This window comes from Cyclopterus lumpus, chromosome 12 (genome assembly GCF_009769545.1).
Source record: "Cyclopterus lumpus isolate fCycLum1 chromosome 12, fCycLum1.pri, whole genome shotgun sequence".
Classification (NCBI taxonomy): Eukaryota; Metazoa; Chordata; class Actinopteri; order Perciformes; family Cyclopteridae; genus Cyclopterus; species Cyclopterus lumpus.
Genome location: NC_046977.1, coordinates 20,947,961 through 20,961,401, shown reverse-complemented (window position 1 = coordinate 20,961,401; position 13,441 = coordinate 20,947,961). Strand labels below are relative to the sequence as shown.

Here is a 13,441-nt window from a genome sequence, read left to right as displayed (position 1 = left end):
TTACCTGGGTGTCCACGAGGCGGTCTATTTCCAGACCAGTCTGGACACGCGCCCCGAGGACATCACCCACACTCGCAGGAGTATCATCTTGTTCCCCAGAACTTTCTCCAGCGTCTGCCCCACTGCCGCCTCCTGCTGCCACTTCCCGCTGCCACCTCTGTGCCAAAGCCAAAGCCAAAGCCAAAGCCGCCTCGCGTTGCATTGCCGCCTCCCACTCCCACTGCCACCTCTGTGCTGCAGCCAATGCCGGTTGCCGCTGCCGACTCTGTGCCTGTCCCTGACTCCATCCTCTCAGACCAAGTCCCTGACTCCATCCTCTCAGACCAAGGCCCTGACTCCATCCTCTCAGACCAAGGCCCTGACTCCATCCTCTCAGACCAAGGCCCTGACTCCATCTTCTCAGACCAAGGCCGACTCCATCCTCTCAGACCAAGGCCCTGACTACATCCTCTCAGACCAAGGCCCTGACTCCATCCTCTCAGACCAAGGCCCTGACTCCATCCTCTCAGACCAAGGCCCTGACTCCATCCTCTCAGACCAAGGCCCTGACTACATCCTCTCAGACCAAGGCCCAGTTTGGAAACCTGCAAAGAATAGAACCTGAAGCAAAGTGACCTCATCCACAAACACATCTGACGTAAAGGATGAACAGGACTCTCAAAACAATGATAGCATCACTCGATGGAAATAATCACAAGAAATGGAATAAACACTTACCTGAATTCCAGTTTGCCCTAACTTCTGTCCCCAGGAGAGCTAAACGTGTCCAGACCTCCGAGAGTACCCCTAGAAGCCATGTAGTTACCTGGCTCCCTGTGACGGGTCCCGAGCCTCTTCACTGGTCTGTGTCCTGCACCCAACAGGTACCTGGATGTGCCCTATTGGAAACTCTACAAGGATAAAGCTCCGCCTCTCTCCGCTGCTGGGCATCACTGGTTTGTGGCCAACAGCCACGTATCCCCGGTAACCGTTCCCGGTTGTTTTGGTGCGTTGCCGCCCACCAGTTAACAAATACATCTCTTTGCCTTAAACTCTGCGTCTCCCCGACTCTCTACCTTATCAAAAGATTGCTGAGTGAAATGCAACGATTTGTGAAAACAAACTCCCACACAACCTGAATCAGAAGACACATTATGATGATCCATCCATCCATCCATTTTCAATACCGCTTATCCTCATTAGGGTCGCGGGGGCGCTGGAGCCTATCCCAGCTGACATAGGGCGAAGGCAGGGGACACCCTGGACAGGCCGCCAGTCCATCGAGGGCACATGTAGGGACATACAACCATTCACTCTCACATTCACACCCAAAATGTGGAACGCTTCACGAATTTGCGTGTCATCCATCTGCAGGGGCCATGCTAATCTTCTCTGTATCGTTTCCAATTTATTATATGTGCTGCCTTAGCAAGCACATTATGATGATGTTTGATTAAAACGCTTATGGGTATGGCTGCATGCTCATCCTCCCTCAAAGGCGGAGATTGTTTACAGATGCCACAATATATTCTAATAAATACAACACGGTGATGCTTTGCAGATACTTTATTACACAAATAACAGTTACTGAAAATAGTACTCTTGCAGCAAAACCAGTGTGTCAAAATAAATATCAGAAAGCGCACGCATGCCATTTAGGAAATTATTCATACAAAGTGTATGACAAATACAGATATGGTCGCTATAATAGATATTGATAGAAATACATGATGAAATGTAAATATAGGTCATGTAATGAAATGAAACCTGAGGATACAGAATTAAACTGATTTGGCAAGCAACATACTCTTCACACCATCTTTGTGTCTGTGTATTTTTAATATGCGGAGCATTAATATTGAGGATTATCTTCATGGACAGAATGCTTTCAGTCTGTTCAGTCTACAGTCTGTGTCTACATTCCTCTGCAACTATTTTTATATTAATGAATCATTTATATTATCATTTAAGCAACAATTAAAAAAACTGGTTCCAGCTTCTCAAATCTGAATATTTGCTAGTTTTCTATATCAGAAGTATATTTTGATGGTAAAACAAGATATTTTTACATTTAAATTTGTGCTCAGGGGAATGAAGATGAACACTTTAAAATACTTTGTGCCGGATCAATGAGAATGTGTTTGGTTTGGTTTCAGCCCTACAATATGAAGCCATGCAGTGCAGATTGTTACTGCATTATTAAACAATAATGTTCTTGCTTTGAGTTTACTCAACCCAAGTATGTTTTGAGAGTTTGCATTTGGAAAGATATATACAATTATTGTTGGTAAGGAGCTAAAACCTCCCCAACCGGCCGACATGGTTCCGTTAAGTTTCAACATTAATGTAGCAACTATTTATCAATTCATGTTGTTTCTTCAAATTGTTGGAAGTTTGATTTAATAGTTTCAGTGCTTGACACTTGGCTGTTTTGATTGGCATCGTGCACATACACACACACACACAGACATAAATATACATGTAATATTATCCCTTTTCTGTTCACGTGCATGGAAGAGCGATCAATATAGTACACGCTCTACAAGCAGCTGCTCTCGTGGAACGTTTTGGTGCTGAAAAAAATACAAAAGTAAAAAGGCACAAAATGACAACGATCCGACTCAACTAATGCCATGTGCGTTGCTTTAGTCCATGTGAGAGATGGAAGTAAGGATGCATTTGTCCTGTAAAGCTAAAATCACAATGAATAATCCATAATTAATAATCATGTCCCGTTCTGACTGAACTAAAACACTGAAGATCAACAGCAGGAGCTTCCAGTTGTTTCCTGAGGGCTCCGTCTTAGAGGAGCAGTGAGCAGCACACTAAGGAACATCTCAGGACCACCTCACTGTCTTAGAGGAGCAGTGAGCAGCACACTAAGGAACATCTCAGGACCACCTCACTGTCTTAGAGGAGCAGTGAGCAGCACACTAAGGAACATCTCAGGACCACCTCACTGTCTTAGAGGAGCAGTGAGCAGCACACTAAGGAACATCTCAGGACCACCTCACTGTCTTAGAGGAGCAGTGAGCAGCACACTAAGGAACATCTCAGGACCACCTCACTGTCTTAGAGGAGCAGTGAGCAGCACACTGAGGAACATCTCAGGACCACCTCACTGTCTTAGAGGAGCAGTGAGCAGCACACTGAGGAACATCTCAGGACCACCTCACTGTCTTAGAGGAGCAGTGAGCAGCACACTGAGGAACATCTCAGGACCACCTCACTGTCTTAGAGGAGCAGTGAGCAGCACACTGAGGAACATCTCAGGACCACCTCACTGTCTTAGAGGAGCAGTGAGCAGCACACTGAGGAACATCTCAGGACCACCTCACTGTCTTAGAGGAGCAGTGAGCAGCACACTGAGGAACATCTCAGGACCACCTCACTGTCTTAGAGGAGCAGTGAGCAGCACACTGAGGAACATCTCAGGACCACCTCACTGTCTTAGAGGAGCAGTGAGCAGCACACTGAGGAACATCTCAGGACCACCTCACTGTCTTAGAGGAGCAGTGAGCAGCACACTGAGGAACATCTCAGGACCACCTCACTGTCTTAGAGGAGCAGTGAGCAGCACACTGAGGAACATCTCAGGACCACCTCACTGTCTTAGAGGAGCAGTGAGCAGCACACTGAGGAACATCTCAGGACCACCTCACTGTCTTAGAGGAGCAGTGAGCAGCACACTGAGGAACATCTCAGGACTCACTACTGGTGGATCAGAGTGGGATCAATATATCCCATCAATCAAATCTCTGTGAAACAGCTGAGCCAATAACAGAAAGGCACCACAGCTGGCGGCTGGTTCATAAAGGAAATCTGATTTGTGTCTGGACCTCCCGCTGCATTCAGGTGTCCCTCGTATAAACTCTGGTGTAAAGAACCTCCTAGCGTCCAGATGACCTGGTTACCTTGAAAGCAACACTTGTTGATACTTTTGTGTGAATGAAAAATCATTTTCTGATCTTTACAAATCAGAAAATGTGCCCTGTGCACCGGGAAAACAGACGGATGAAGCCAACGTCATCGTGAGGAAGAAAGCCGTCACAGTGCTGCGTGTGCTGCTCATCATGTCGCCATGACAACAGAGCCCCGGAGGTCTTCAAACAGGTTGCTATGACATCAAGTTATTTTGTGAAGTTTGGTAGAAGTTAAAGTCAAAACAACGGGCAATGGCCTCAGATCTTTGTTTACAATACAACATCACTTATTTCCAGACTATAGATTTAAAAAAGAATCTTGATTCTGGTCTTAAGGCTGAATCTGACAGCACACATTAACATCGGTCCAGCGGATTGTGCTGATAATTTCACTAAAGTTTGATTAGGGGAAACAATCTGTCAGTGATATGTGGCTGTATCGACATTAATTAAATAAGGATTCAATAAATTGTCCAAATGATGCTAAATTATCTGTATGTACAACATATTTTTAAATATATAAACAATACGATTGGCAGCTAACACAACAGTTACACAAATGATGAAGAAGATAACTCTTGGCAATGCTAGCAGCGTGTTAGCGTGTTAGCGTCTAGGAGGAGGACGCAGGAGGAACCGGCAGAGCGGAGTACTCCTCGTTCTCAGAGTCGCTGCTGTTGTTCCGCTCCTGGTCGCTGCCTTCAGTGCTCAGCTGGTCGAAGCCCTGGCGGCTGTAACCCTTATGGGAGGCGAAGAAGTTCCCCAGGTTCAGACCGCCCACGGCTTTACCTGGAGACAGAGAACGGAGAACATTATCTATAGTTCACACAGACACAGCTTTACCTGGAGACGGAGAACGGAGAACATTATCTACAGTTCACACAGACACAGCTTTACCTGGAGACGGAGAACGGAGAACATTATCTACAGTTCACACAGACACAGCTTTACCTGGAGACAGAGAACGGAGAACATTATCTATAGTTCACACAGACACAGCTTTACCTGGAGATGGAGAACGGAGAACATTATCTACAGTTCACACAGACACAGCTTTACCTGGAGATGGAGAACATTATCTATAGTTCACACAGACTGCCCATGGCTTTACCTAGAGACGGAGAACGGAGAACATTATCTACAGTTCACACAGACACAGCTTTACCTGGAGACGGAGAACGGAGAACATTATCTACAGTTCACAGACACAGCTTTACCTGGAGACGGAGAACGGAGAACATTATCTACAGTTCACACAGACACAGCTTTACCTGGAGATGGAGAACATTATCTATAGTTCACACAGACTGCCCATGGCTTTACCTAGAGACGGAGAACGGAGAACATTATCTACAGTTCACACAGACACAGCTTTACCTGGAGACAGAGAACGGAGAACATTATCTATAGTTCACACAGACACAGCTTTACCTGGAGACAGAGAACGGAGAACATTATCTATAGTTCACACAGACACAGCTTTACCTGGAGACAGAGAACGGAGAACATTATCTATAGTTCACACAGACACAGCTTTACCTGGAGATGGAGAACATTATCTATAGTTCACACAGACTGCCCATGGCTTTACCTGGAGACGGAGAACGGAGAACATTATCTACAGTTCACACAGACACAGCTTTACCTGGAGACGGAGAACGGAGAACATTATCTACAGTTCACACAGACACAGCTTTACCTGGAGACGGAGAACGGAGAACATTATCTACAGTTCACACAGACACAGCTTTACCTGGAGACAGAGAACGGAGAACATTATCTATAGTTCACACAGACACAGCTTTACCTGGAGACAGAGAACGGAGAACATTATCTACAGTTCACACAGACACAGCTTTACCTGGAGATGGAGAACATTATCTATAGTTCACACAGACACAGCTTTACCTAGAGACGGAGAACGGAGAACATTATCTACAGTTCACACAGACACAGCTTTACCTGGAGACGGAGAACGGAGAACATTATCTACAGTTCACAGACACAGCTTTACCTGGAGACGGAGAACGGAGAACATTATCTACAGTTCACACAGACACAGCTTTACCTGGAGATGGAGAACATTATCTATAGTTCACACAGACTGCCCATGGCTTTACCTAGAGACGGAGAACGGAGAACATTATCTACAGTTCACACAGACACAGCTTTACCTGGAGACGGAGAACGGAGAACATTATCTACAGTTCACACAGACACAGCTTTACCTGGAGACGGAGAACGGAGAACATTATCTACAGTTCACAGACACAGCTTTACCTGGAGACGGAGAACGGAGAACATTATCTACAGTTCACACAGACACAGCTTTACCTGGAGATGGAGAACATTATCTATAGTTCACACAGACTGCCCATGGCTTTACCTAGAGACGGAGAACGGAGAACATTATCTACAGTTCACACAGACACAGCTTTACCTGGAGATGGAGAACATTATCTATAGTTCACACAGACACAGCTTTACCTGGAGATGGAGAACATTATCTATAGTTCACACAGACTGCCCATGGCTTTACCTGGAGAACATCCCCACATCCAGCCTGTGGGGGACCAAAGAGGGTAAATGATCCAAACTCATTCTTTAACAGATGTGATCCCCTCCCCCCATCAGGTCCTCCTTGCTGCTGCACCCCTGTAAACATCCTGCGTGGTACACCGCACCCCAAGGACCTCAACAGCTACAGGCCGATAGTCCTGACATCACAGCTGATGAAGACCCTGGAGAGGCTGGTCCATCTTCTCCCCCTGGTAAGCCATCAATGGACCCACCTCAGGTCGCCTACCAACCTGGTGTTCTACAGATGCCTCTCTCACCTGGAAAGGGCTGGAAGCACTGTGGGAGTGATGGGTTTTATTTCTGGTACCAGCAGGACCGGATCAACTCAGGGAAAACCAAAGAACTGGTGGTGGCCGACTGGCAAACCACCAACTTTATGCATTATAGTAGCACAATTGTCAGGACTGAGACTCAGAATCAGGTCACAAGGGGCGATGAGACAGGATTCATTGGGAAAAAGGCGTTATATTTTTTTATGTTAAATGACATACCTCTTATTCTTCCCAAGATCCCTCCCACAGAACTGGGTTCAGTCTTCACCTCACATGCGTCTGCAAACAAACAATATTCAATAATAAGATGAATGCTGAGCAAATATTGTGAGTACAAATATATCAAATTATACAAGGCAGGGCAGCAGGTACTGTGTTTAGCATTCACTGAACACTGCCCTTAACATGAGATTCTCTGAGCCTATGAATGCACCACTGAACACTGCCCTTAACATGAGATTATCTGAGCCTATGAATGCACCACTGAACACTGCCCTTAACATGAGATTCTCTGAGCCTATGAATGCACCACTGAACACGGAAACTTGTGGTCTGAAAAACACTATTTTGTCACCATGGCGACAAATTCTTCTTTCGTAACCATAGTTACCAGACCAGCTCCAACACGCACATCACACACATTAACAGCCAGGAGGCGCCCTTTTATTTTATGACTAAATTGTAACACATGATAAAAATATTGACAACAAAAATGACATTATAATGCGTATGTGCATTATAATGCAACATTTCTGTTTATCATGCTGAGACTAAATTATTGTCTCTGTTCGGGGATGTTAATATTAAAATGGAGGGCGCTACTTAAAATAGATGCTTTTCTATACAACCAATACAACAAATAAATAGCAACATGTTGACGAGCTGTGTAGTCTGGTGACAAGAGGCCTTCCACTCTCAATGTCCTGGACCTTCTGGAACAGGACTGCCCTGCTTTCCTCAAAACATCATATTCTTAATTGTTCTAAACAAAAGACTCTTTTGTGGCCTAATATGGTTTCATTAAAATGATATCCATATTAGGGAAGGTAGCGCCGTAGTAGCACTTTAGCAGCACTTAAATGTCCCTTACCGATAGCACTTTGTAGTTTAACGTTATTGAAGAAATTGTACTTGCTTGATTCTTGTTGTTCTGAGTTTGGACTCATGGTTTAATGCACTTATTGTAAGTCTAAATGACATGTAATGTAATATATATGTAGGTGTTGTTAAATGTCATACATACTGTTTTTTCTCCAGCAGACGAAGACTCCAACTGACATGACGAGCAGCAGTGGGACGAGCAGCAGGGTGGTGATGATAGCTGGGAGGACACCCTGCCCTCTGATTGGCTTCTTCTTCTCCTCCTCCTGTGGTTCAGGCTGGAGAGACACCGTCTGCTTCTCTTGGATGGCTGCTGTCTTTGACATGTTGTGCTCCGACCTCACCTTAGTTCGGACAAATGCCTCTATTTCTATACAGAGAGAAACGTTGTGATTAACAGGGTTTACAGTCCATGATTTCTTATTTCTTTTTAAAAATTAGTTTGTTCTCTGTGGATAAAAAGCTAATTCTCATTTTTTTTAACTCAAAAACTCTAACCCTAAGAAAATCAGGAATGCAAACTCATCAAGGGTGGAAAGAGTGACACAGAGTTGAAACGGGGAAAATCAAGTTATGCTTCAAAAGTCAGATTACGCACTTTACTTAACTACATTTTAGAATGATAATAACACTTTCTTTACTTCACTATCAACTTCCAAGGCAAAATAAAAGTTATTGTCACTTTCATATTAACATCTGTGACTACACACTGTCTCTTGCTCCAACTGCACACTGACCATCTTTACTAATATGCCAGTAGTGCAAATGATAAAGACACAACATGGCCTATTGCCCAACTTTGGTAAACAATTCTACTTTTGTTAATTACTTTCATATGCAAGAGGTCATATTGCAAAGATCTTTACTAAACAAAAACAACCACAAACACATCTATATTACACCTACATACTGTACATACAGCCTACATTCCTAATTTTTCTACTTCAGTCAGTCAGTAAGTATTGTTTAAATGGTAACTGGACTTATATAGCGACCAATCAAGGCACATTCACATTCATACACTGATGGGAGGAGCTACCATGCAAGGTACCACCTGTCCATCAGGACTAACTAACATTCATACACTGATGGGAGGAGCTACCATGCAAGGTACCACCTGTCCATCAGGACTATCTAACATTCATACACTGATGGGAGGAGCTACCATGTAAGGTACCACCTGTCCATCAGGACTAACTAACATTCACACACTGATGGGAGGAGCTACCATGCAAGGTACCACCTGTCCATCAGGACTAACTAACATTCATACACTGATGGGAGGAGCTACCATGCAAGGTACCACCTGTCCATCAGGACTAACTAACATTCACACACTGATGGGAGGAGCTACCATGAAAGGTACCACCTGTCCATCAGGACTAACTAACATTCATACACTGATGGGAGGAGCTACCATGCAAGGTACCACCTGTCCATCAGGACTAACTAACATTCACACACTGATGGGAGGAGCTACCATGAAAGGTACCACCTGTCCATCAGGACTAACTAACATTCACACACTGATGGGAGGAGCTACCATGCAAGGTACCACCTGTCAAGGTACCACCTGTCCACCAGGACTAACATTGCTTAACATTGTTAAGTGTCTTGCCCAAGGACACATCAACATGGACTAGCTGAGCCGGGAATCAAACCGCCGATCCTGATTGAAGGACGACCCCGCTGTTAAACTCAAAATTACTTACCATCAAGTTCTTGCACCTCAATTCCAGCTTTCTTGACAGAGCGATGTAACTCTGGAAAATTAAAATAAATAAATCACAGTATTTCTTTTTAATCCAGTGGTGGTGCAGGTTAATAAAACTATAAAGTTAAATTACAGGTACAATTCATCTGAAAAGTCACAACAAAAAGGACAAACATTTCTCTATTCTCACCAACATCTACAATAGTGAATTTTACTTAACGCAAACACAAGTTAAGATGGATTCTGCACAAAATAACAATAAATAGTTTAGATTAATCATAGGCTTAATGAAACTAAGCTTACTCTCAGAGGTGAACTTGAAGACTGATTTACTTCCTGCATCCCCGACAAAGACGCTACCATCGCTGCTTTCAACTATGTCGTGAGGCATTTTAAACTCCTGCAATTGAAGGAAAATACAGCGTAATGTCAAAGTTTAGGCAACAAAAAAGATCACCATTCCAAAGTCCCAATGGTCTGGGTACAGTACATGTGAGTTCAGAAGGTAGGCATTAAGTGTGTGTGTGCGATTACCTTTTTTTCTGGGTTGAAGGTATCCACAATATCCATGGTTGAATAATCTATTACAAACCCTCTGAGTGGAGTTGAGCGATATGGAGATTCCCCATTTACTGCAAAAATAAAGCCATCTTCACACACACACACATACACACACACACGCACACACACACACACACACACTTTGAAGGGCATCCTTGACTAAAGCTGGAGTGCAGGACTTCTACATTTGAATGGATGTGATATTCAAGCTCTGACCAAACAAGTTAACACGATGCTGATGAAAGATATGTTCAATGATTATCTACCTGGTATGACTGACAGGGATCCTGCCATACACTAATGCATCCATTTCTCCAAATCAAAAAGTATTGCTGCCTGAATTTGATCTTTTTCAAAGCATTTTGCAAATCTAGACCAAACTTGACATTCTTATGTACGAGTCAGGTTTACCTATCGCTAAGGAGTTAACCATTTGATGTGATTGTGTGGTCCATTTGACCTAAACGATGCAGCATTGAGTTTAGTCAAATCACAAACATTTAACCTTTACAGTCAAAGCAATATTCCATTATTCAAGTGTTTAAAACCAGCTGGGAAGAACATTGTGATGGGCCAGGTGCTGCCATATGCCGTGAGCTGGTGGTGTGTTCACAGCACATCCACAACATAACCAGAACGTTAATATGATCCTGAACATAACTCAACCCTTTCAGATGGCAATGTTATCTGTTTTGGGGGCTCCTCTGATAGCCGAGTAGTTCATCATTCAAAATAGGAGAATGTTTAAATAATGCACGAGGACAACACATGATACCCGAGTTGTGGTGTCTGTGATGCATCCACGTCAACCAGCCAGAGCTAAAGGGGGCTAAAGGGGGACGACCATAGAGACCAACCACCAGCTGGGAGTATGACAGCAGGAGAGCTGAGCTGGAAAAAAGGTGTCCAAGAGAAGTTTCTGGGGCGGACACTCTCTATATTCAGAGGAGTAAAGAACGTACAAAAAGAAAGCAATCGATACAGGGGAGAAGAGGCGAGCTCACCTCTGGGCGTCATGTGACAACAGTGTTTGTGTACACAAAAGTTTGGCACTTTAAAAGGCGTTTTCTAGCATTTCTAGCTGAGATATCTCAACTTTTACCCTTAAGTATTGGCTCACAAAACATTTTCCATTATGCAATTCATAATATGCCTGTGTTTTTGTCCCATGATGATGTCATTGTGATTATCTTCTAGGGTTGTTCCTGGTGAACTCACCTCCAGCAGGGCTGTAGGCGATGGCAAACACCTGCCCTCCAAACTCCTCCTTCTTTATTTCCTTGATGAACTCTCCAGTCTGGGCGATGAAGCACTGGATACGCCCGTTGTCCCTGTCGGCCACACACACTTCCTGTCTGTCAGGAAGGAACACCAGGCTGTGGGGGATTTGGAACGGGATGCGCCTCTTCCTGTCTGACGAGCCTGTAGTCAGAAAAATAAGACATCATTTATGGGAGCAATACATGTAAAGAGATTGATGAAAAAGTACCGGCCTATTTTAGTATTATCTGGCACTGAAGGGCAGCTAACATAAGATGTACTTTAGTCACCATTCTTGGGAAATAGTGCAACAACAATACGAAGCCTTGTTATTCCTGATTCAAACTGTAGCTCCTATTGCTTAGATATTGTACGAGTGAGTTGAAATGTGTTTTGGTTAGGCTTCAGTCTGTTGGATTCCATAGTAATATGTCTTTAACCAGCACAAGATGTGCACATTTTGACAAAAATGATGCATGAAGAGTGAAAATTGTTAAGATCCTCTGCTGTCTCAGTCTAGTGCTTCCAATACACACCCATTATAATCTAATAAAAACAATCTGAAAATGTCAGGAAACTTAAACAAAGAATTAAAAAAGCTGAATTACACTTTAATAATTAAAACATGTTGTCATCTGTTTAAAGTTTAAATTGAGTCTGGAGCTCAAAGTATACAGAAGCAGTAGTATTTTAAAATATAGAAATATTTTTTTAAAGTATTAAAGCTGTTCACCATAGGGTTCCTTTGTAAAACACAAGCAGTGCTCTGCCTGCCTCAACTACACACCTGCATCTAACAGTTATTAACGCGCCATGTTATTACAGGACAAGATCTGTCCACAGACCGACATAAATATAAACAAAACCAACTCTCCAGTGATACATTATGCATGACGACTCACACACACACTGACCAGGTGAACACAATACCAGCGTGGTGGTTGCGGTTTGTAAATATTGCACATGCCTGAGAGATAAGCACATACGCATTATAATATCAGGAGTGGATCACAAAAGCCTAATATGGCACTGCATCATGTTTTATTGTTTTAGATGTTGAAAAGAGGAGGGCTCCCCCTAGAGGACAGACTTCAACCTATGGAAATCATATTGTGTCTGCCAACCATTGATTTAAGTTACCTCTGGCTTTTTGAGTTTGGTTAGAGAGAGAGAGAGAGAGAGAGAGAGAGAGAGAGAGAGAGAGTTTTGGTTAGAGAGAGAGAGAGAGAGAGAGAGAGAGAGAGAGAGTTTTGGTTAGAGAGAGAGAGAGAGAGAGAGAGAGAGAGTTTTGGTTAGAGAGAGAGAGAGAGAGAGAGAGAGAGAGAGAGAGAGTTTTGGTTAGAGAAAGAGAGAGAGAGAGAGAGAGTTTTGGTTAGAGAGAGAGAGAGAGAGAGAGAGAGAGAGTTTTGGTTAGAGAAAGAGAGAGAGAGAGAGAGAGTGAGTGAGTGAGAGAGTGAGTAAGTGAGTGAGTGAGTGAGAGAGAGAGTGAGTGAGAGAGTGAGAGAGTGAGTGAGTGAGAGAGAGTGAGTGAGAGAGAGATTGTGTGAGAAAGAGAGTGAGTGAAAGAGAGAGAGAGTGAGAGAGTGGTTGTGTGAGAGAGTGAGTGAGAGAGTGAAAGAGAGTGAGAGAGAGTGAGAGAGTGAGTGAGAGAGTGAGTGAGAGAGTGAGTGACTGACACTGAATATCTGTATTATAAAAAACTAAAAATTGTGTGTGTGTGCGCGCGCGCGTGTGTAGATTCCTACCTGCACCCCAATGAGACAGGTATTTGCCCTCAGCTGAGAACTTGAGGATCCTGTTGTTGCAGTAGCCATCAGAAACAAAGATGGCTCCCGTCTCCGTGTCCACAGCCACATCGGTGGGCTGGCAGAAGTGCTGGTTGTCACTTCCTGGTGTGAAGGGCTCTCCGAGTGCCAGCAGCAGTCTGTCTCTGCCATCACTGCTCACCTTTAACACCTAGTGATTGACAGAAGGACTTCATTAGTGCTGGTTGTTTACGTGTTCATTCAATTCTGTTTATTTTGTAGAGCCCAAAATCACAAATCCCATAT

At 43.8% G+C, this 13,441-nt stretch overlaps 1 protein-coding gene and 1 non-coding gene across 9 annotated transcripts in view; both read right to left on the bottom strand.

Annotated features, from left to right (window-relative positions):
* Positions 1-1,308: 1,308 nt before the first annotated feature.
* Positions 1,309-1,415, bottom strand: LOC117741024. The gene has a single exon (XR_004610675.1). It is a non-coding gene; the product is annotated as a U6 spliceosomal RNA (small nuclear RNA).
* A 112-nt stretch (positions 1,416-1,527) lies between these two features.
* Positions 1,528-13,441, bottom strand: part of pam (peptidylglycine alpha-amidating monooxygenase) — a 51,966-nt gene continuing 40,052 nt past the window's right edge. For 3 of the 8 annotated variants that reach the window (XM_034546934.1, XM_034546935.1, XM_034546938.1), the window contains 8 exons: positions 13,136-13,346; positions 11,349-11,552; positions 10,104-10,219; positions 9,873-9,969; positions 9,568-9,618; positions 7,998-8,225; positions 6,974-7,033; positions 1,528-4,691 (listed from right to left, as the gene is read on the bottom strand). In XM_034546934.1, coding sequence (XP_034402825.1) covers positions 4,516-4,691; positions 6,974-7,033; positions 7,998-8,225; positions 9,568-9,618; positions 9,873-9,969; positions 10,104-10,219; positions 11,349-11,552; positions 13,136-13,346 — 1,143 coding nt within the window. In that variant the 3' untranslated portion in view covers positions 1,528-4,515. The other 5 variants (XR_004610624.1, XR_004610626.1, XR_004610625.1 and 2 more) reach the window with 5 other exon arrangements.